The sequence below is a fragment of the Pongo abelii genome, chromosome 20 (assembly GCF_028885655.2).
Source record: "Pongo abelii isolate AG06213 chromosome 20, NHGRI_mPonAbe1-v2.0_pri, whole genome shotgun sequence".
Lineage (NCBI taxonomy): Eukaryota > Metazoa > Chordata > Mammalia > Primates > Hominidae > Pongo > Pongo abelii.
In genome coordinates, this window is record NC_072005.2 from 5,137,126 (window position 1) to 5,160,823 (window position 23,698).

Genomic DNA, 23,698 nt, shown 5'->3' on the forward strand with positions numbered 1-23,698 from the left:
AAAAAGCCTCACTTGGTTGTAAGCAGAATCAACCTATGAGTTCCAAGCCCAGATCCACGTAGGGTTGGAGGTATTTGGGAATCAAGAATATGGCTGCACCAAGCATAGTTCAGAGGGGGCCAATGAGGAGCCCCCAGAGTGGCAGCTACTGCTTCTCCCCAGCTATCTCCCCCCGTTGGTGGTATCCCTGGTACCAGGGATAAGTACATACCTGGAGTCTGGAAGTTAATGCGTCTCATTTCCACAGGGTCCTTGGGGTGGTGAGGGGCGAGGTCGGCATTGTTCAGGAGGCATTTGGTGCGGGGTTCTGAGTCCTTGCGTTTACTTTAGGAGAAGCAAGCGAACAGTCCAGTTAGCACTGGCACATGTTCATGTGTGAACACAATTCAGGCCCCAGGAATGCATGGCAGGAAAAGGACCGTGGACCTGTATGACTGGGGTTTCCAGGACCAAGTACAGATACGTGTACAAGCTGTGGGGGCAGCCGGGCATCCCCTCTCCTGTGGGCACAGTATCAACCCATTCCCTGTCCTCCTCCTCTTGCCTGAAGCCTCCAGCGGGGAGGGCTGATTCTTACCTGTCGGGCTTGCTGTTCCCGAAAGCAGACACAGGTGAGAGAGAAGGGGGAAAAAAAGAAGAAAGGTGAGGGCGTGCTGGCCATAAAGGGCTTGTTCTGTGACTCTCAGTGGCTTCCTTAACCTCTCTGAGCTTTGGTCTCCTCTGGAAAATGGCGCTCATCTTTCCTGTTTGTTCCCCTGCCTACTGACACCACAAGGAGGCTTATCTCAGCCCTCTCTTTCTAAGCTGGGACGTGCCCCATGGGGCCACTACAATTGCTGTCCTCATTGAACTGGACACAGGCAGTCTCTACCCCAAATCTAGTTGCTGAGTTGAAGATAGGGGTTAAGAGGAGAAGCCAAGCCACTAGCCTGCTTTGAGTCCTAGCTCTGCCATTCCCATGCTGTGTGACCTTGATCAAGTGGCTTAACCTCTCTGAACTTCGGTTTCCCCACGTGTACGACAGAGACCTTTAGTGATGATTCTCTGAGACAACTCCTCCCTTCTTTTCCAGGAAGCCCTCCCTGCCGTCGAGTCAGGGAGGACATGGGGCTTACTTCTTGTAGAGCAGGATAGCAATGACAATGCAGATTATGAAGACCACGGCCAGCACAGGCCCGATCACCCAGATAAGCCCCTCCTCGCCATCCACGATGGGCTGGGGGTCCGGGTTATCCAGCTGGAAGGGGTCTGAGAAGGGACTGGCTGCAAAGGTCTGCAGGGAAAGGGGGGGTCTCCATCAGTGTCCACCTCCTTGTAGTGGCCAGATGGGTCTTTCTCAAACACAAACCTATGTTTCTCCCCTGCTCTAGATCCCTCCTATATTCCCAGAACCTCGACCCTGGAGGCCTATATGACCTGGTCCCTGCCAATCTTTGCTCTCCCCATTCCCTTCTCTGCTCCAGCCACTCTCCTTTCTGTACCTCCAGACCTTTGCACATGCAAATCCTGGGATGCTTTTTCTTCGCTGAACTCCTACTCACCCCTCAACACCCCAGCTCCAAGGTCTCTTCCTCTAAGAAACCTTCGTTTCAGGATCTCTCCACTCCCAAGTCTTCCCCTCTGCCCAGCTCTGACCACAGGGAGCTGCCTGTGACTGACCACAGAGGTCAGGGCCTTGGGGAATGGGGTCTGCCTCATTCAGAGGTGTGTCTGGATGTGGGCAGACACCATTCAGGACTTACAGGCTCGCTCTTCTGAAGCACAGCAAGCACAAAGAGGACATAGCGGTGGCCGGGCTCCAGGCCCCGGTTATCGAAGCCGCCATACTGCTTCTGGTCGCCGGGATGGAACGTGGGCGGCAGCACAGAGAAGCGAGCTGCGATATAGGGCCGGGGCACCTCCAGCTGACGCGAGTGCCGCAGGCTGCGCCTCTGTAGCCGTGAAATGTCCTGGATGAGCTGCAGGAACAGAGTCATGGGTGGCTCAGAGCTCAGCTGGGAGCAACAGAGCACGTGAAAGCTGGAATGTATCTGGGCCCTGCGGGTTGGGCCCCCGGCCCTCACCTCCTCCAGATCCATGTCCTCTGGGCTACCCAGCGGGGTCAGGAATTGGCCTCCACGAGACTTGCGCAGTGGCACCATCACAATGAAATAGCTCCTGTAGGGAGATGGGAAAGAATCAGAGGGGGATGTCGACAGGGATGACCAAGGGATGCTACATGGGGGCAAATGGGGGAGGCCGTTTCTCTGAGTCTTCCCTTCTGTTCATACAATGAGCCTATTCCCCTATGCCCCATCCACAAACACCACAGTTGCTGACTCAGGCCTCCAGACCTTGGATCATGCTGTACTTTCTGCCTAGAAGGCTTACTTCATGTAATGCTCATTGTTGAACTCCTATACATCCTTCAAAGCCCCAGCTTCAATGCCCACATAGCCTTGTAGCCCTTAAATCTTCTCTGCCTCGGAGGCAGAGTGCTCCTCTCCCCACTGGGGACTCTCAGCTTTGCCTCCCCACCAGTTGGGAAGCCCAGAATCAAATCCTTTCAGGGGCCCCAGTAATACCCAGTAGAGGGTCAGGCATATGAGGTATCAGGAAATGCTGGAAAAGCGGACACAGGACACATTTAGTGACAATAGCCCATGAGAAGCACTGAAATCTTGGATGACCCCATGAACTGGGGCTGATACAGTCCGTGTTTCATAGGCAAGGAAATTGAGGCACAGAGAGGGCACGTGGCTTGCCCCAGCCATATAGCAGGCCGATGGGGGTGACGAGGAACCCGGAGCATGGGGGTGAGCATACTGGACAGGCACGGGGCTCTGGCCGTCAGGAAGATACACCATGATGAAGCCGTCGGCGTCAGGCTTGGGGGCGACGCTGGGCTTGCCGTTGAGCAGGTTGAAGGCAGTCCAGGCGGTGACCGTCTGCTGGAGGCCGCCCAGGCTGCTGCCGCGATTGGTCAGCACAAAGTTGTAGAAGGTGTGGGGCTTGAGGTGCGTGATGAGCTTCTTGGTGGTACGGCCATCCACATCCAGTGTGAGCCCATTGTACTGGATCTGTGGACCAGGGCTAGCTCAGCAGGGCCTGGTGGGCTCAACACCTGCCCATGGATTGAGCCCCAGATCCAGGATGAGTCCCCTACCCTGACTGAGCCCTGATCCCACTGAACTCTGCCCTAGGCAGAAATCTAACACTGACTGATCCCTGATCCCAGGCTGAGCCCCCAACTCTGACTGAGCCCCAACCTCACTGAACCCTGACCCCAGACTGTGCCTAAATTCCAGCTGAGCCCTGATCCTAGGTAGAAGCCCACTTTGAGCCCCAATCCCACTGAACCCTGAACCCACACTGATCGTGAATTCCAGCTGAGCCCTGACCCTAGGTGGAAACCTACCTCTGAGACCTGATCTTAGACTGATTCCTGATCTCAGACTAAACCTCAATCCCAGGCTGACCCCCAATCCCAGACTTGGCACCAACTCCAGACTAAACTCTGACCTCAGGCTAAGTACCAACTATGAGTCCCAGTCTTGACTATGCCTCAGTCCCAGCTGAGCCATGATCTAAGGCTGAGCCCCAACTCTGATTTCCAATATGGACTAAATCTTAATCCCAGACTGAACCTCAATCCCAGCTAAGCCACAATCCAAGGTTGAGCCCAACACTGATCCCCAGTATTGACTGAACCTCAATTCCAGCTGACCTCCAATCCTAGGCTGGGCCCCAAGTCTGATTCCCAGTATTGACTAAGCCTCAATCCTAGCTGAGGCCCATCTCTGACTAAGCCCTGATCCCTCACTTCACACCAACTCCAAACTGAGCCTTAACCCCTGCCGAACTACCTGACCCTGCCTGCCTGCCTGCCTGCCTGTTGGCTGGGCAGTCGCACCTTGTAGGGCGTGGGTGAGTTGTAGTTGTCCGGGAACTCCCAGCTGAGCAGAACTGACGTCTTCATGATCATTTTCACCTTGAAGTTCTTGGGCGAGACTGCCCGGGAGGCGGTGGAGCAGGGAGAGAGCAGAAGAGAGGCCCCGTGAGTGCCTGGCACCGGGTGGCGTGAAGCGGGGTGGGGTGGGGCGGCCCAGGCGCTCCCTGTCGTCCGCTGTGCCCATGCTCACGGCCTTCCTGCCTGGCCCTGGCCCTGGCCCGGCCCTGCCCTGTCCTGTCCCAAGTCCCTGCTTCAGGAGACGGCGCGGCTGCAGAGGCTGCAGAGAGAAGGTGGAGGAGGAGGAAGAGGGGGGAGGGGAGCAAGGGGAGGGGGCGGCGGTGGTGCCACCGAGGCACGTCCCACCTTTGCCAACGCCGGAGCCTCGGGGTCCGGACTTGCCTTGAGTGACCACGAGGAAGCAGAAAAGTGACCACTTACCTGGGCAGGGGAGAGGGAGGGGGCTGGGGTGGGGGTGGGCGCGAGGCCCGGTCCGGCTCTGGTGCAGGGGTCGCCGCGCGCCTACCTTGGTCCCGCAGGAACGTCCGGTAGCGGACGGGGGGGCTGAAGGGGCCAGGGCCCCGGCGCGTGTGGGCTCGCACTTGGAGGTCATAGGCCGTGTCGGGCTTCAGGCCCTGCAGCGTGAGCGCGTTCTCCGCGCCCGGCTCAGCCGCTGCCGGCAGCTCAGTCTCTCGGGCAGGGCCCAGGGTGCCGGCCTCCCGCACGGCCACCGTGTATTTGACGATGGCCCCGTTGCGCTCGGCGGGCACGGGTGGCAGCCAGCGGAGAAGGACGGTCCCGGCCGAGGCGTTGCCAGCCGCCTCCAGGATCTGCGGGTGGCCACGGGGCGTGTCCTCCGGGATGCTCAGGACCTCGGCTGCCTCCTCGCCCAGGCCGCCGCGGCTCCGGGCCGCAAGCCGGAACACATACGTGGCCCCCTTGTGCACGCCTGATGCCGTGTAGCGGTCCTCGGAGGGCGGGAACTCCAGGGTGGCCAGGGGCGTCGAGTCCTCGCGGCCAAACTGCAGGCGGTAGCCCAGCACCTGGTCCTCCGCGGTGCCGGCCGGGGGCTCCCAGCGTGCCAGCAGGCTGCCCTCGGGGGTCTGCTGCACCGACAGGGTTGGGCGGCCCAGCACTGCGGGGATACGGGGCAGGTGTGAGGGTCCCAGCGCCATCTGCCGGCCCAGAGGCACAAGGTGGCGTTGTATTTTTAATTATTTTCCTTTAATATATTTTTTTGAGTGGGGGGGTCCTACTCTGTTGCCCAGCCTGGAGTGCAATGCTGAGATCACGGCTCACTGCAGCCTCGAACTCCTGGGCTCAAGTGAGCTTCCTGCCTCCGCCTCCCAAAGTGCTAGGATTATAAAGCCACTGCATCCAGCTGTAGTTGTGATTTTTTTTTTTCTTTTTTTTTTGGGACAGAATCTTGCTCTGCTGCCCAGGCTGAAGTGCAGTAGCCCCATCTCAGCTCACTACAAGCTCTGCCTCCTGGGTTCAAGGGATTCTCCTGCCTCAGTCTCCCGAGCAGCTGGGATTACAGGTGCACACCACCACACCCGGGTAATTTTGTATTTTTAGTAGAGACGGGGTTTCGCCATATTGGCCAGGCTGGTCTTGAACTCCTGACCTCAGGTGATCCACCCGCCTCAGCCTCCTAAAGTGCTGGGATTACAGGCGTGAGCCACCGCGCCCAGCCTGGGGTTGTGATTTTTAAAAGTGGATCTCAAGGCTGGGCGCGGTGGCTCACATCTGTAAGTAATCCCAGCACTCTGGGAGGCTGAGATGGGCAGATCATTTCAGGTCAGGAGTTCGAGACCAGCCTGGCCAACATGGTGAAACCCTGTCTCTACTAAAAATACAAAAATTAGCCAGGGGTGGTGGTGCATGCCTGTAATCCCAGCTACTCAGGAGGCTGAGGCAGGAAAATCACTTGAACCCAGGAGGCAGAGGTTGCAGGGAGCTGAGATCGCGCCACTGCACTCCAGCGTGGGCGACAGAGCAAGACTCCGTCTTAAAAATAAAAATAAAAGTAGGTCTCAAGAAAGCCTCACTTAAGAAGCAAAGACTTGAAGGAAAAAAGAGAGGGAACCACGAGAAGATCTGGGGGAATCGTGCTCCAGGAAGAGGGCCCATGCAAAGGTGTAGAGCCAGCACTGGGCTAGGGGCGCATAAAGCACAGCAAGGAAGTGAGGACTCAGAGAACCCTTCCTCCTTCCATTAATAAGGCAACCATCTCCTGCCTTGTTGATTTGGCTGTTGCCCAATGCAGGCGCCTGACCAATACCCACAGGACATAAAGAAATCCAAAATCCGCCCCTGCTCTTTGTTTCACACAGCCTGGGTAGCAATCAATGTACCGAGAGAGGTTCTGGGGTCAGGCAAAGAAGGGGGAAAGCTGGGCTGTATACGTGAAAATGGACTTCTCTACTGCAGGACTTATCCTTACCAGGGCCTTGAATGGACTGCTATGAATACCCAGGGTGGTGGGGAGAGCAGCGTATGCAGTGGGTTCTGCTTAGCAAACACAGCTCTAATACAATGTCCCTGAGAGAGGAGGGAAGTGCCCTGCTGGCTAGAAGAAGGGAGGCAGAGATCACAGGAGGCTGCCTGGAGGAGGTGGCATTAGAGCTGGCTGCTGGAGGACGCAGACAAGGTAGGCGAAGGGAATAGTGTGGACAAGGACAGGGGCTGTGTCCAGCTGGGAGGCCTGAAAGGTGGGGTACACAGTCAGTGGTGTGGCTACAAGGGTCCCCGAGGAGAGGGTGGGTATGGGGACTGGGATGAAGGCCACAGAAGCCGGTCGATTGTTCCTGAAACACCCGAGCTTGTTCCGCCCCCCCACTCATCCACTCCACCCCCCCCCCTCCCCGAGTCTTTTTCTGGGCTGTGCCCTCCGCCCGGTGTACCCTCCCCTTACATCTTCACGGCAGCCTCTTTTTCTTAATTCAGCTCCATTCTGGCTGGAAAAAAAAGCCAGCCCCTTGGGGATGATGGAAGGGACAATGGAAAGGCTAGAAGGGGAAACTGAGGCAGGGCCACCAAGAGAAAGGTGGCTTCCTGGTGCAGTGGGGGAAGACAGGTGCACCACCCTAGCCGGAGCGATCAGAGCCCGGATGGGGGAAGCACAGGAGACTAGGGGGCCCAGAAGGATCAAGATTGTGGGATGAGGCAATCAGGGAAGGCTTTCCAGGGCAGGTGTACCTTGAGCTGAGACCTAAAGGTAAAGGAGGAGCCAGCCAGCAGGGGAAGGGGTATCCTGGCAGAGGGAACAGCCCAAGTAAAGGCTGAGAGGGCAAAGGGGTCAGAGGTGGCTGTTAACTGTTTCTGTCTGGTGGGAGCCGGGGGACACGGAGGAGGCAGGGGCGGGGGCCAAGCTGGGCCTTGGACACCTGCCTGAGCAGCCCTCACACCTTTGTCTCACTGTTCCTGCTGCCTGGTGCACCCTCTGCCTGCCCTTGTGAGCTCAAGGACTCTGGAGGCACGCTCTGGTGCCAGCGGGGGCAAAGGGGCTGTTGCTGGGTGGGGAGAGGGCGGGTCGCATACCTGCTCCCTTGGTCACAACCACCTTGGGTTTGCTGCGAGCGCCATCGCCCTTCATGGTGTAGGCGGCTACCGTGATGGAGTACGCGGTCTCAGGCTGCAGGTTTGTGATAACCATCTCCTGCGGGCACGGCTGGCGGTCAGCACCATGGCTGGGGCTGGGAGCAGCCCTGCCCACCCCACTCCCCGTGCTGAGATCAAGCAAGGAGGATGCAGGGCCCAGATCACGGGCGGAGACGTGCACACGAGCTCATGCAGAGACGACGATATGTGGCATGGCCATGCTCAGAGGGTACATGCAACAACCCAGCCGGACGAGCCCACTGTCACTTGCCAGGACCAACTCGGTCCTCTCTGCTCCGCTCCCCTCACTCCTGCCATCACCCCTGACAGTCTGTCCTCCCCACAGCAGCCAGAGGGCGCCTGTGAGCACTGGAGTCAGGGTCCGTCCCCACTCTCCCCACAGCCCTCCATGGCTCCCACCTCTCTTGGGGTCAAAGCCCAAGTTTTCCCTGTGGCTCACAAAGGGCTCTCCTTGCTGTTCCTCCAATGCACCAGGCACAGCCTGCCTCAGGTCCTTTGGCACTGGCCTTTCCCTCTGCCTCTACACCCACTGGGGTGCTGGAGGTGCCCTGTACCAACTCATGAGAGCCACTGGTTAAATTTTCAGGAATTTTGTGAGCCACTTATGAAACAGAGCTGTTATTAAAAATTGAACTGTATAAGGCCGGGCGCAGTGGCTGACGCCTATAATCCCAGCGCTTTGGGAGGCCAAGGCAGGAGGATCACTTAAGGTCGGGAGTTCAAGACCAGCCTGGCCAACATGGGTGAAACTTCGTCTCTACTAAAAATACCAAAAAAAAAAAAAAAGCAAAAAAGCCAGGCATGGTGGCACATGCCTGTAGTCCCAGCTACTGGGGTGGCTGAGGCAGGAAGATCATTTGAACCCAGCAGGCAGAGGTTGCAGTGAGCCAACATCGTGCCACTGTACTCCAGCCTGGGTGACAGAGCGAGACTGTCTCAAAAATAAACTCTATAAACTTACAATCAACTAAGTTATATTGAAAGCAAAGGCAATAAATACAGCAAACCCACCCTTTCTAGTTATTTCAGTATGGTTACTGCTTTGAGATCATCTTGTCTATTGCATCTGTAGAGTAGAAATACATGATCATGAGCTACTGGGCACCTCCCAGGTAGCTTGAAATTGACATGGTGGGAAGTATTTACACCATGGAAATGGTCAAATGCTACAAAACAGGACTGCCCCCTCCTGCCCACCCAGAGAGCTGATTTTTACCTTTTTATGTTATTGAGACAGGGTCTCACCCTGTTGCCCAGGCTGGAGTGCAGGGTGTAATCAATCATAGCTCACTGCAGCCTTGACCTCCTGAGCTCAAGTGATCCTCCTGCCTCAGCCTCCCAAGTAGCTGGGAATACAGACGTGCACCACCACACGCCTGGCTAATGATGTTTATATTTTTTGTAGAGATAGGATCTTGCCATGTTGCCCAGGCTGGTCTTAAACTTTGGGCTCAAGTGATCTGCTTGCCTCCACCTCCCAAAGTGCTGGGATTACAGGCGTGAGCCACTGCCTGGCTGAGAGCTGATTTTTAAATGTTTATTTCACTGTCTAAACCCCATCCCCACCACAGCTGTAACAATGATTTTTTGTTTTTTGTTTTTGAGATAAGAGTTTCACTCTTGTTGCCCAGGCTGGAGTGCAATGACACGGTCTCAGCTCACTGCAACCTCTGCCTCCCCAGTTCAAGCAATTCTCCTGCCTCAGCCTCCCGAGTAGCTGGGATTACAGGCATGCGCCACCATGCCTGGTTTTGTATTTTTAGTAGAGACGGGGTTTCACCATGTTGGTCAGGCTGGTCTCGAACTCCTGACTTCAGCTGATCTGCCCATCTCGGCCTCCCAAAGTGCTGGGATTACAGGCATGAGCCACCACGCCCTGCCTATGTGTGTTTTGTTCTGATTAACATCCGTCTCACTGAGTATGACTGTTAGGGAGGAAGGGCTCTTGTCACCACCACATCCTCAGCATCTAGCACATAGTAGGTGCTCAATAAATGACTGCTCGTCCAATGAATGACAGCACAGAACACTCCCAGGCACGCGGACTTGCACAACACCTGTGCACACGCTCACAGCATCATGTGTGCCCATGTCTGCAAGCACCCTCCCGGCCCCAAGCACAGGCCGGCATGCCTGGGAACTGTGGGGCAGACCCAGGCCAGGGGGACGAGGGGTGACGGGGATGCACAAACAGGGTCTCCTGCCCCTGAGCCTCACAGCCCATCCCTCCCAGGGTCTCTGTGAGAAGAGCAGGGTTGAAGCCCAGGTGGGAACATTCCCTCTAGATCCAGTGTGGGTGAGAGACGGGAGGCATCAGAGCATGTGGGACCAGTGCCTGTTTGTTTATTAGAGACAGGATCAGCCAGGACCAGCGGCTCATGCCTGTAATCCCAGCTACTCGGGAGGCTGAGGCAGGAGAATTGCTTGAACCCAGGAGGTGGAGGTTGCAGTGAGCCAAGATGGCGCCACTGTACTGCAGCCCGGGTGATAGAGTGAGACTCTGTCTCAAAAAAAAAAAAAAAAAAAGACAGGGTCTCCCTCTGCTGACCAGGCTGGACTGCAGCTCACTGCAACCTCCGCCTCCCAGGTTCAAACGATTCTCCTGCCTCAGCCTCCCAAATAGCTGGAATTACAGGCACCTGCCACCACACCAGGCTGTTTTGTATTATTAGTTTTGCCCTGTTGGCCAGGCTGGTCTTGAACTCCTGACCTCAGGTGATCCACCTGCCTCGACCTCCCAAAGTGCTGGGACTACAGGCGTGAGCCACCACGCCCAGCCAAGGGACCAGGGCCAATTTAATGTCAGACCTGGGGTTCTCAGCAGAGGCTGGTACTCCCGTTTTAGGGGCAGAGAGTCCAGAGAGAGGCAGCAACTTGCCCCAAGTCACACAGCAATTCCTCTCTGGTTTAAAGCATTGTGGGGTTGTAACCACGGTATCACAGACACCCTCCCCCACTCTGGCCCCGCTGACACCTCTCATCACCCGGGGGCCAGAATGAAGAGGACAGCACATCCAGAGAGAGGCATTTCTAGGCCAAACAGGGCTGAATTGAGTGACATTAAAGGGTGGGGCTGGGTCTAACAGGAGAGGAGACATACTCACAGGAGGAATGACTGAGGGCAGGGGAAGGACCCAGGAGGCCTAAGCTCCACCAATGGCAGGAGCCAGCAGGGTGAGAAGATTCAGGGATGACCCTCAGGTCCTGGTGCTCAAGCCACCCTAGGGTCTGCCCCCTGGGGCGCACAGTCGTCGGAGTATCCCATTTCCCTGGTGCAAACACCGAGGCTGGGCGCTCCAAGAGGTAATGGGAGAGCGAGGGGCGCACGGGAGGGCCCAGAGGAGGAGACCGTTTTACTACTGATAATAAGCGGCGTGCAGGAGTCACAGCACAGCACGGCCCGCGGGAAGCGCACAGTAGCAGGTGGGTGGCCAGGGGCGCTACTTACATATTCAGCCGTGTCATCCGTCTCCCACTGAGCGCGGGAGGAGGCGGCAGGGGAGAGAGGAGGGAGGTGAGCAGGGGAGGCCAGATGGAGAAAGAGAAGCAGAGGTGGGGGGAGCGCAAGGGCCCGTCCCCGCCCGGAGCCCGTCCCCGGCCCCGCCCTGGCCCCCTGCCCACCTGGGCATCGGCCAGCATGACGTCCTTGATGCGCGGCGGCCCGCGGGCCTCGGCGCCCTCCATGCGCACGTAGTGGACCTGGTAGCCGCGGATCTGGCCATGCTGCCGGCCGGGCGCGGGCGAGCGCCACAGCACGCGGATGGCCGTGGCGTTGAGCGCCTCCGCCTCCACCTTCCGCGGCGGCGCGCTGGGCACTGGCGGGCGGGAGGGGAGGGGAGGGGCGGGCGAGGCCGTTACCAGGGCGCCCGGCCCTGCCCCGGGCAGTGCCACTGTCCGATTCCAGGATGCCGAGTGGCTGCCGGTGAACAACTGGGCGCTCTTAGCGCTCACCACCGGGCAGGAGGACATGGCCTCCTTCACACCCCCCCACAGCCCTGGGAGGGGCCCCTGAAGGTGCGCCCCATGGACCCAGGCTGTCCCCCCGAGTCTAAACCACCTTCCCAGGGCCTCCAGACACCCTCTTCTTCACCCTACACTGCTTCCATCCTCATCATAACCCTGCAAGATAGGGTCTCCTGTCATTCTCATTTTACATTTGGGGAAATTGAATCCCAGAGATTCAGTTGATTCCGTGATCACAGCCTTAGCAAGATGCAAAGCCAGGATTTGCACCAGGCAGTCCAGCTGTATGTTCCTAAATACCCAAGCAGGCAGGTGGCCCACTTGGCACTCAGGATCTTTTTCACCCACCCCAGGGTTTGGCATAAAGAAGAGCTGCTTCCTTTCTTCTCTGGGCTTAGGACATAATGGAGCCGTCCAACGAAACTTTCAGGCAAATGGCTCAGAAAACAAATCAGGTGCCCAGGACCAAGAGGCTGAAATATTTTTGAGACAGGTTCTCTTACTCTGTCACCTAGGCTGGAATGCAGTGGCAGGATCACGGCTCACTGCAGCCTTGAACTCCTGGGCTTAAGCGATCCTCCCACCTCAGCCTCCCAAGTAGCTGCAACTACAGGCCTGTGCCACCATGCTCAGCTAATATGTTTTTGTAGAGATGGGGTCTCACTCTGTCACCCAGGCTGGAGTGCAGGGGTATGATCACAGCTCACTGCAGCCTCGAACTGCTATGTTCAGCAATCCCCTCACTTCAGCGTCTTGAGTAGCTGAGACTACATGTGCATGCCAGCATGCTTGGCTGTTTTAAAAATGTTTTTGGAGGAATGGGGTCTCACTATGTTGCCTAGGCTGGTCTCAAACTCCGAGACTCATAAGATCCTCCTGCCTTGGCCTCTCAGAGTGCTGGGATTACAGGCATGAGCCATTGTGCTTGGCCGAGAAGTTGCAATTTTATTGGGAAAGGTGTCTGTCATTTCTCTCCACAGTCTAGGCTTCGACCATGTGACTCCAAGCTAGGACCACTGCCTTGCTTTCCAGCTTCAAACTTGCTGCTAACTTGAAATGGGTGAGGACGGGAACATTTACACCAGGGAAACTGGCCAATGCTACACAAACTGGTCTCCATCCACCCGCGGAGCTGGTTAACCATGATCAGCACATTGTTGTTGCAGGTGCTGTTTGCCGCTTCCTCCACCCCATTTCCAAAGATTTCCACTGTTCCACCAAAATAGAGGGCAGCCAGCGAAACTGTCCAGGCATGAGGCCCTGGGAGCAGATGCTGCAGAGCTAAGCCTGCCCATGTCTAGAATCGCCAATTCCAAGGTCAAGGAGCCCCGGATTTCTCGGGGAGGCTGCTTGCTTCCCGACTTCCTCCAAGTGAGGCTTCCGCCCTTTGACCACCAGCCCAGGTTTCCAGATGGAAGGCTTCGAGGCGGGGCCGGGCTGGGGCCCGCGGGGGGTCCCGGGCCTGGGGCAGGTACTTACCATCCTCGTCGGTGCGGACGACCACGGGCGAGCTCTCGGGCCCTGGTCCCACCTCTGTGTGAGCGACAGTCGTGATGCGGTACTGGGTCCACTTCTCCAAGGCCTCCAGCAGGATCTGAGTGGTGGTCGGGGGGATGCCGTTCACCTCCTTGGGTTCCGGGTCCTCTGAGCCCAGCGGTCGGTAGCGGACGCTGTAGCCCACCAGGGCCCCGTTGTGCGTTTCCGGCGGCGGCGGGCGCCAACTTACCAAAATGGCCGTGGAGCGCACGCTGACACATTTAACGTCTTGAGGGGGGGCTGACGGTTCTATTGGAGGGGGGGAGAACGTGGGGGGGTGGGGAAGGGAGGTGGGATGGGTGGGGAGGGGGGCGGGGAAACAAAAGATGGGAAAGAGAAAATAAAAAAGAAGATGATAACAAACAAAACAGAACCAAACCAAAGAGAAGTCGAACCCAAAAGAAGCGGGTGTCAACCAAAGGTGGGATGGGCGGGGGGATGGGCGGGCAGGTGGGATGGGGCTGGGAGGGCTGGCCAAGAACCCTGTGCTCACCAGGCTGCACCTACGTGGTGCACAGTAGGTCTTAGGCATTGGACAGCTACGGTCCCCATGCCAGAAACTGGGTGGGGGAATAGCAAGAGAAGCCCTTTTTATTAGGCACCCACTATGTGCTGGGCATTGTGCCAAGGGGAATAGCAACAGGAGCTCCATTTATTAGGCACCTACTATGTGCCAGCACCAAGGGCTTCACAAAATAGTAAAAGCATCTATTTGTTGAACATCTACTGTGTGCCAGGCACCATGCCAAGGAGAATGGCAACAGAAGCTCCATTTATTAGGCACCTCCTATGTGCCAGGCACCATACCAAGGGGAACGGCAACAGAAGCTCTGTTTATTAGGCACCTCCTATGTGCCAGCACCAAAGGCTTCACAAAATAATAGTAAAGCATCTATTTACTGGACACCTACTATGTGCCAGGCACCATGCCAAGGGGAACAGCAATAGAAGCTCCATTTATTAAGCGCTTATTATGCGCCAGGTACTGTGCCAAGGGGAACAGCAACAGAAGCTCCATTTATTAGGCACCTACTATGTGCCAGGCACCATACCAAGGGGAATGGCAACAGAAGCTCCATTCATTAAGCACCTACTATGTGCCAGGCATCATGCCAAGGGGAATGGCAACAGAAGCTCCATTATGCACCTACTATGTGCCAGGCACCATGCCAAGGGGAAAAGCCATAGAAGCTCCAATTATTAGGCACCTACTAATAATTGTGCTAAGGCACTGTGCTAAGGACTCCATAGAATGATAGCAAAATAATCTATATGTCAAACACCTACTATGTGCCAGGCACTGTGGCAAGGGGAACAGCAACAGAGCTCTATTAGGCACCTACTATGTGCCAGCGCCAAGGGCTTCACAAAATAATAGTAAAAGCATCGATTTATTGAACACCTAGTATGTGCCTGGTGCCATGCCAAGGGGAGCAGCAACAGAAGCGCCATTTATTAAGCACCTACTATGTGCCAGGCACCATGCCAAGGGGAGCAGCAACAGAAGCTCCAATTATTAGGTACCTAGTATGTGCCAGGAACTATGCCAAGGGGAATGGCAACAGAAGCTCCAATTATCAGGCACCTACTGTGTGTCAAGCATTGTGCTAAGGCTTCATAGAATGGTAACAAAATAATCTACGTCGAACACCTATGTGCCAGGCACCGTGGCAAGGGGAACAGCAACAGAGCTCTATTAGGCACCTACTATGTGCCAGCGCCAAGCACTTCACGACATAATAGTAAAAGCATATATTTATTGAACACCTACTATGTGCCAGGTACCATGCCAAGGGGAGCGGCAACAGAAGCTCCATTTATTAAGCACCTACTACGTGCCAGGCACCATGCCAAAGGGAACAGCAACAGAAGCTCCATTTATTAACTACCTACTATGTGCCAGGCACTGTGCCAAGGGGAATGGCAACAGAAGCTCCATTAGGCACCTACTATGTGCCAGCACCAAGGGCTTCACAAAATAATAGAGCATCTATTTACTGAATACCTAATATGTGCCACGCATCATGCTAAGGGGAACAGCAATAGAAGCTCCACTTATCAGGCACCTACTGTGTGTCAAGCATTGTGCCAAGGGCTTCATAGAATAATAGCAAAAGAATCTCGGCCGGGCGCAGTGGCTCACGCCTGTAATTCCAGCACTTTGGGAGGCCGAGGTGAGTGGATCACGAGGTCAGGAGTTCGAGGCCAGCCTGGCCAACATGGTGAAACTCCGTCTCTACTAAAGACACAAAAAACTAGCCAGGTGTGGTGGCGGGAGCCTGTAATCCCAGCTACTCGGGAGGCTGAGGCAGGAGAATCACTTGAACCCGGGAGGCGGAAGTTGCAGTGAGCCAAGATCGTGCCACTGCACTCCAGCCTGGGCAACAGGGCAAGATTCCATCTCCAAAAAAAAAAACAAAAACAAAAACAAAAAAAACTATATGTCACACACTATGTGCCAGGCAACAGCAATAAAAGCCCCAATTATTAGCTACCTACCATGTGCCAGGCATCATGCCAAGGGCTTCATAATAATTTATGGAAAATATGGCAACATTTTTCTTATAGTAAAAGCATTTATTTACTGAACACTTGTGCTACCAGGGACCCAAAGCCCATCCCAAAAGCTTACTTCAACTACGACCATCCAATTGGCCTCACTTGAAAATAATGCCCATGTCTTGAGCACCTACTGTGTGCCAGGTAGAATGTCAAGGGCTTTATCAAGTAATAATAAAAGTCCCTGTTTATTGGACACCTACTGGTGTCAGGTACCAGGCTCAGGACTTCATAGCTCATATTGAGCACCTACTGTGTGCCAAAATCTTTAAAGATCACAGCACTCCTGTGTTCAGTCCCAACTATGCACCTGGCACCACACTAAATCTACTACTAAGCCTATCAACAGCAAGTCTCATTTATTGAACATCTACTATGGACTGGGTATGGTAATAGGTCTCTGAAGAGAAAAACAGCAGTTGTCATTTAAGCAGCACCTACTATGTGCTGGCTATGGTAATAGGTCTCTGAAGAGAAAAACAGCAGTTGTCATTTAAGCAGCACCTACTATGTGCCAGGCACTGTGCTAAAGGCTCTCTCAGAAAACAGTAGTAGTCCCTGCATATTAAGCCCCTACTGTGTGCCAGGCACTGTGCTAAGGGCTTTATCAGAAAACAGTTAATAGTCCCCATGTATTAGGCCCCTACTGTGCGCCAGGCACTGTGTTAAAGGCTTCATCAGAAAACAATAGTAGTCACCACATATTAAGCACCTATTGTGTGCCAGGTACTGTGCTGGGGCTTACTGAAAAACAGTAAGTTTCCACATATTAAGCACCTACTATGTGTTAGGCAACTCTACTAAGGGCCTTATGGAATGTTAATAGTTTTCATTTCTTTTTTTTTTTTTTCTTTTTTTTTTGAGACAGAGTCTTGCTCTGTCGCCCAGGCTAGAATGCAGTGGCACGATCTTGGCTCACTGCAAGCTCCACCGCTCGGGTTCACGCCATTCTCCTGTCTCAGCCTCCTGAGTAGCTGGGACTACAGGCGCCCGCCACCACGCCCGGCTAATTTTTTGTATTTTTAGGGGAGACGGATTTTCACCATGTTAGCCAGGATGGTCTCGATCTCCTGATCTCATGATCCGCCCACCTCAGCCTCCCAAAGTGCTGGGATTACAGGCGTGAGCCACCGCGCCCGGCCAGTAGTTTTCATTTCTTAAGCACCTACTGTGTGCCAAGCATTGTGCTAAGGGCTTTATTGGATAACTGTAATAGCACCTGGCATATTAAGCATCCACTGTGTGCCAGGCATTGCACTAAGTACCTTATATAAAAATGGTAATAGTTCTTATTTATTGAGCACCTACTATTTGCACACACTGTGCCAAGGGTTTTGCAGATAATAAGTGAATGTTTTCAGTAAAAACTGTGTAACCAGCTCTATCCTACACCCTTTCAAACTGATAATAGTGCCCATATGAGCACTTACTATGTGCCTCACACTTAGGCCGCCTCTTTATAGCAAGTGCCACTTATTGAGCACTTACTGTATGCCAGGCATTGTGCCAAGAGGTTTGCAGAACAATAATTGTTGCCACCCATGTTTTGAGTACCTACTGTGCGCCTGACACTAGGCTAAGCTTGTTATAAACTGCTAATAGCTTCCATTTACTGAGTGTCAACTAGGTGCCCAGCACTGTGCCAATCCGTATGTAGATTTAAAACAGTGGCTGCATTAGTGGGGCACCTACTGTGTGCCAGGCAGTATGTTAAGGTCTTTGCTGAAAAATAGTGAGAGTTCCCGCACATTAAAGGGAACTACCTGTGCGTTAAAAGCTTATGAATCAGTAAGTCTCTATGTGTTGCGTGCCTACTATTGCCAGACGCTGTGCTGAGGGCATTAGTGATAATAAGCTTCATTTTCTGCATGCCTACTGCAGGTGCAGCACCCTCAGCCCGTTTCATGTATCATCTCATTTAACGCATGTATCATCTCATTTAATTCTCACAACCCCTCAGGTGGTCAGAACTGTCACTCCCCACCCGCCATCCCACGTCAACGGTGGGGAAACCAGATTCCAAAGTCTGCCTGTTGGGCTTTCTACGGTCATTGGTTGTGTACCAACTGTGGCCAGACCCCACCCTGGAAGCTTTTCATTATTTTGTATATCACCTCTCAATCTTGCCGAAAAACCAGAAGTGCAGCCCATTTTACAGGTGAGGAAACTGAGGCTCAGAAACAGCAAGCTACCTGTCCAGGGACATGCCGTGATGAGGTGGCAGAGCCAGGATTGGAACCCAGACTTGGCTGTGGTTCACAGGCTGGCTTGGTTTGAGGTTGAGAGCTCAGATCTCAGCCTTGTGCCGGTTGGGTATGGCGGGAGCCAGACTCTCCCAAGTGCCCACGATTTTAGAATCTACGTCCCCTAGAGGGAGGCCCAGAGAGATTACTGGCCTTGCTCGTGGCAAGAGCATTAGAAACCCTCACCATCAGAGCAGCTTGCCTGGTGGCTGAGCACATGTTTACTGAGTATTTACTATGGACACTATCCTGTTAGCATCTGGAACCCAGAGATGAATCCTGTCCTCAGAGACACTGGGCTGCCAGAGACTGCAGAAGCCACCCCAACAGCTTACTTCAACTAGAGAGACCCTCCAGCCTCACTTAAAGCAAAACATTAGAGGCGCCTCCTCCAAAACTAGACAAAGGGGACCCTTCCCCATTTCTTGACCAGCCACACCAACCAAAGGTGCCCGGGGGGTGCGGGGAATCAGGCAGGGAGCAGGGGAGAAAAAAAAAAACAAACAATCAAGGAATGTGTCAGAAGGAATGGATTTGCTGAGAAAGGGGGAGAAAAAATAAAACCGAAACCATAATAAAATAAGAAACAACAGTGATGGTGATGATGATGAGAAAAACCATAATAAAAGAAAGAAAGACTCCTTCCAGAAAATGCCCAGTCTGGTTACCTACCTTCCACTCTTCAACTGCTAACTTAAAAGACTTTCTTACGAGAGAGGGAACGGCCGAGCGCTGAGCTACAAGGCCAGACCGAACTCTTGGTGGGTCTCAGGATGCCAGTGGCCCAGCAGCCCTGCTCCAGCCCCCAGCGTGAGCACGCTGAGGTTCCAGGCTGGAGGCAGGAAGGTGGCACGGTGTCTGGGGAGACCCATGGCTGAGTGGTCTGACCTGCACCTACCCTGTGTTCAGCCTAAGGAGCCCGCAGTCCCCGGGGGGATGGATACGCCTGGCCCTGAGTCTTTACTGTCGGTTCTCCTGGGCCCCACCCGTCTCGGGGCAAGAAGCGGGGAGTCCCTTCTCCCCAACTCCCTGTCCTGGGCCGCCCCAGAGGTTCGCGTGGCTGGGCCGAAGCCGCTTTCTAGGTGACCACGGAGGTCACGTCCTTCACAATCCGGCCCAACCTGCATGACATCTCGGGAAGGGACGTGTGCAATGACGTGGATGTGCGTGCGTGGGCAGCGTGGCATGGTGGTGGCACGTGGTTTGGGAGAGTTTCTGGGGCCGAATTCGGGCCGTGGACTGTCCGTTCAGCCCAGAGCGGCTGGGGCAGGTGGGGGGCACGCGGGGTGGGCCGTTTTTGTGAACCTGCTCGAGACCAGCGTGTACTCACCTTCAGGACACCAGCCAGTCTCTCAGGTGGCAGCCCAAGCCACAGGCCACCCTCACTGACTCCACCTCACACAGACGCGCCCAGACGCCTTGGAGCCGCCAGGTGCTCAGCTCGGCTTGGTTTGTGGGGAGCAGGAAGGAGGGAAGGGGGCCGGCGGGGGCAGGGGGGTTGTGTCTCCGAGGCGCCCCACCCCCCCGATCCCAGCGGCTCAGATGCCCCGGCCGGAGTTGATGTTAACCCCTTGACTGACCCGAGACGCCCTTGTGTACACACACCCGGGGCGGGCCTTGAAGGTTTGACCATCATGACTGATTCCGGAAGAAAGCCTGGGGTGGCTACGCCGTGACTGACTGGGTGAGGGGAGGGAAGAGGGGGAAGCAGGGGGAGGCCACGACAGAGAGACCACGCCGGTGGAGGCCACACCAGTGAAGGCCACGCTGGGCTGAGCGGAGCCAGGGAGGCAGATGAGGTGGGGAGATGGCAGAAGGGGCCTGTACAGCCCCGAGCTTGGAGAAGTCAGGGAGAGAGGGTGGCGGTGACTCACAGCCAACTGCCAGGTGAAGGGTGACTCGCTCGAAACAGGGAGGCCGGGCCGGCACAGCAGAGAACTCCAGAGATTTGAGCCCCGAGTGGGGGCCTGCATGCACCCACGAAACCTGGCATCGGCTCCAATTCCACCCCCTCCCCACCCTCGGAAACTGGGACCTTGTCCTGGGGTCTTGAGAGCCAAGGCTCCCTGCCCGGGGGAGGAAGACCGACGGGGAAGGTGGGTTCGTCTCTGTGTCCTTTGCTCTGAGAATGATGGGGTGCGAGCTGTGACCACAGCCTCACGGTACCCTCAAAATGCCTGGGAAATGGGCGCAACGTGGCCCTTCAATCAGCGCCCACTCCAGGATGGAAAGAGGACAAAGAAGGCGTGGTCCCAGAACCTCTCCTAGACCAGGGCCAAGATCAGCCACTTCTCCTTGACCCCAAGTCTCAACCCGGGTCACCAGGCCCAGGGGCACAGACAACCCCATGCTAAGACCCTCGCTGTGCTGTGCTGATGGGGATACTGAGGCACAGCGCAGGTAGGTGGATCCGAGGTCAGGGAACAAAGCGGAGACAGGCCGGGAGGTGCCCCCCACCCACTGCAGCAGGCCCCGCCTGGGTCCGTCTGCCGAGGGGCTGTCTGCGGCCAGGCCGTGGTCCCCCCCGCAGAGAAGGGCGGCCCCGCGAGACACCTACTGGACTGCAGCGTGCGCTGCCGCACCACGGGGGTGAAGGCACCCAGGCCCTGCGGCGAGCGGGCCGCCAGGCGGAAGGCGTACTCCGTGTTGGGCTTCAGGTCCTCCACCACGTAGGAAGTCGTCGGGTCGAAGGTCCTTCCCACCTGGGGGCAGGGCAGAGAGGGACAGAGAGGGATGGGGGAGAGAGAGAGACAGAGAGAAACAGAGCGGGGGGAGGGGAGAGAGAGAGAGAGAGAGAGACACAGAGAAACAGAGACAGGGGTGGGGCAGAGAGGTACAGAGGGATGAGGGAGAGAGGCAGAGGGGAGAGAGAGATAGAGACAGAGATACAGACAGAAAAAGAGGGTACGGAGAGAGACAGAGATGGAGAGAGACAGAGACGGAGAGAGACAGAGGGGAGAGAGAGAGTCAGAGACAGAGGGACACAGAGACAGAGATAGAGACAGAGGGACACAGTGACAGAGATAGAGACAGAAACAAAGGAGAGAGACAGACACAGGGACAGAGATAAATGGGAGGGACAGAGACAGAGAGATAGAGAGAGACAGAAACAGGAGAGAGATACAGAGACAGGGGAATAGAGAAATTGAGAAGGAGACAGATACAGAGATAGAGAGACACAGAGAGACAGAGAAATAGAGACAGAGACAGAGAGACAGAGAAACAGAGGGGAGAGACACAGAAACGGAGGGGAGAGAAATTGAGACAGGGACAGAGAAAGAGAGAAGAGAGAGATAGAGATAGAGATGGAGAAAGAAACAGATACAGAGATAGAGACAGAGAGAAAGAGAGACAGAGAGAGAGAAACAGACAGAGACAGATGGGAGACAGAAAAAAAACACAGAAAACAGAGACAGAGAGAGAGGGAGACACAAACAGACAGAACAGACCCGGAGGGATGGAGAGTGAGCATCAGAGGCACCGGTGAAGACAGACACAGAGAGAAGCAGAGGTCAAGAGAGACGGGGACGCCGATACATATGGAGCCAGAGAGAGGCCACCAGCAGCAGAGGAGAAAGACAAAGGAGATAAGACAGAGGAGAAAAAAGTGGGGGAAAGGCACAAAGGGACAGACATGCAGGAGAACCAGAAGGGGTGAGGAAGAGCAGAATCCGCAGCACACACAGGGACAAAGAGGGGGAAGAGACAGGCGGGCAGCGTCAGACAGCGCCGGGGAGAAGCCCAGGGCAGGCCAGCCCGTCCCCACGCTGCCTCACCTCCCGGCCGTGGTCGCCTTCCCGGAAGAGGAGCTCGTACTTGATGATACTCTCCTGCCGCGGGGGGCTCCAGGACAGCGTGATGCTGGTCTCCGACCTGGCCTCGGCCCGCAGGTTCATGGGCTGGCCGGGCACTGTGGGGGTGCGGGGAGACAACTAGCAGTCGGGGAGCGTCCACCCCATGAAGGGGGCCCCACCTGCTGAGTGTCCCTACTAAAAGATGCCAGCTCTGGGTGCTTCTAGAATGTTCTTTTATTTTCCTGGGGACCTCGCCCCCATCCCGTTGTCACCTGTCCACCTCCATTCCTCCATCCTCTCTTCTTCCAAAGGAAAAGAACCCATTTAAAAATCCTCCTTTCGGCCAGGCGCGGTGGCTCACGCCTGTAATTCCAGCACTTTGGGAGGCCGAGGCGGGCAGATCATGAGGTCAAGAGATCGAGACCATCCTGGCTAACACGGTGAAACCTCGTCTCTACTAAAAATACAAAAAGTAGCCGAGCGTGGTGGCGGGCGCCTGTAGTCCCAGCTACTCGGGAGGCTGAGGCAGGAGAATGGCGCGAACCCAGGAGGCAGAGCTTGCAGTGAGCGGAGATCACGCCACTGCACTCCAGCCTGGGCGACAGAGTGAGATTCTGTCTCAAAATAAATAAATAAATAAAAATAAAAAAAATAAAAATCCCCTTCATTTTTTTTTTTTTTTTGAGACGGAGTCTCACTCTGTCACCCAGGCTGGAGTGCAATGGTGCAATCTTGGCTCACTGCAACCTCCGCCTCCAGGGTTCAAGTGATTCTCCTGTCTCAGCCTCCCAAGTAGCTGGGATTACAGGCACCCGCCACCACGCCCGGCTAACTTTTGTATTTTTAGTAGAGACGGGATTTCACCAATTGGCCAGGCTGGTCTCAAACTCCTGACCTCAAGTGATCCTCCTGCCTCGGCCTCCCAAAGTGCTGGAATTACAGACGTGAGCCACCACACCTGGCCTAAAAATCTCCCTTTCAAATCACCCCAGTGCCCTCGCTGGCTGTGAATTAGATGACAGAGAAATTAGCAGGGAGGTATGTGTGCCTATTTTATTTCATTTTATTTTAGTTTTTGAAATGGGGTCTCACTGTGTCACCCAGGCTGGAGTGTAGTGGCACGATCATAGCTCACTACAGCCTCCAACTCCTGGGCTCAGGTGATCCTCTCGCCTCGGCCTCCTAAGTAGCTGGGACCACAGGCACATACCACCACGCTCAGCTAATTTTAAAATTTTTTGTACACATGGGGTCTTGCTATGTTGCTCAAGCTGGTCTTGAACTCCTGGCTTCAGGCAAACCTCCTGCCTCAGCCTCCCAAAGTGTCAGGATTACAGGTGTGAGCCACAGTGGCTGGCCGAGGGTGCCTATTTTAAAATTTGGATCTCCATTCTGTATCCACTCACAGACATGGACAGAGTGCCAACCGTCCCGGCCCTTTGCTTCAGCGGGTGCCTGAGACTGCCTGGACTTTAGGTTTTGAAAGCCTGAGCCCCAAAGGAAAGGGTCAAACACTCAGAGAGCTGGGGTCCCCCATGCCTACATGCCTCTTCCGAGTCCTCCCACCTGAGCAGGGAGGGAGACTGGCCCACTGCCTTAGGGGTGAGGCAGCTTTCTTTTATTTTTGAGACAGAGTTTCGCTCTTGTTGCCCAGGCTGGAGTGCAGTGGCACGATCTCGGCTCACCACAACCTCTGCTTCCCGGGTTCAAGTGATTCACCTGCCTCAGCCTCTTGAGTAGCTGGGATTACAGACACACGCTATCATGCCCGGCTAATTTTATATTTTTGGTAGAGATGGGGTTTCACCATTATTGGCCAGGCTGGTCTTGAACTCCTGACCTCGTGATCCGCCTGCCTCAGCCTCCCAACGTGCTGGGATTACAGGCGTGAGCCACCACGCTGAGCCAGCAGTTTTCATTTATTATTTCAGAAGCAGTGGCGTTGGTCCCTCTAATGAGAACAGATGAGGCAGGTTCTCAAACTCAAATGCCAACAGGGGTGAGGAGTTAACAGAGAAGAGGGAAGGAAGCACATATAGCCCCCCTTGTCT

At 55.2% G+C, this 23,698-nt stretch overlaps 1 protein-coding gene across 14 annotated transcripts in view; it reads right to left on the minus strand.

Annotated features, from left to right (window-relative positions):
* Nucleotides 1-23,698, minus strand: part of PTPRS (protein tyrosine phosphatase receptor type S) — a 134,062-nt gene that overhangs the window by 12,666 nt on the left and 97,698 nt on the right. For 5 of the 14 annotated variants that reach the window (XM_054539416.2, XM_054539414.2, XM_063719862.1 and 2 more), the window contains 14 exons: nt 21,630-21,763; nt 20,411-20,555; nt 12,995-13,300; nt 11,174-11,367; nt 11,001-11,027; nt 7,472-7,589; nt 4,455-5,063; nt 3,893-3,990; nt 2,806-3,059; nt 2,064-2,157; nt 1,743-1,958; nt 1,116-1,273; nt 578-589; nt 212-324 (listed from right to left, as the gene is read on the minus strand). In XM_054539416.2, coding sequence (XP_054395391.1) covers nt 212-324; nt 578-589; nt 1,116-1,273; nt 1,743-1,958; nt 2,064-2,157; nt 2,806-3,059; nt 3,893-3,990; nt 4,455-5,063; nt 7,472-7,589; nt 11,001-11,027; nt 11,174-11,367; nt 12,995-13,300; nt 20,411-20,555; nt 21,630-21,763 — 2,478 coding nt within the window. The remainder of the gene's footprint in view (nt 1-211; nt 325-577; nt 590-1,115; nt 1,274-1,742; nt 1,959-2,063; nt 2,158-2,805; nt 3,060-3,892; nt 3,991-4,454; nt 5,064-7,471; nt 7,590-11,000; nt 11,028-11,173; nt 11,368-12,994; nt 13,301-20,410; nt 20,556-21,629; nt 21,764-23,698) is intronic. The other 9 variants (XM_054539417.2, XM_054539415.2, XM_063719866.1 and 6 more) reach the window with 4 other exon arrangements.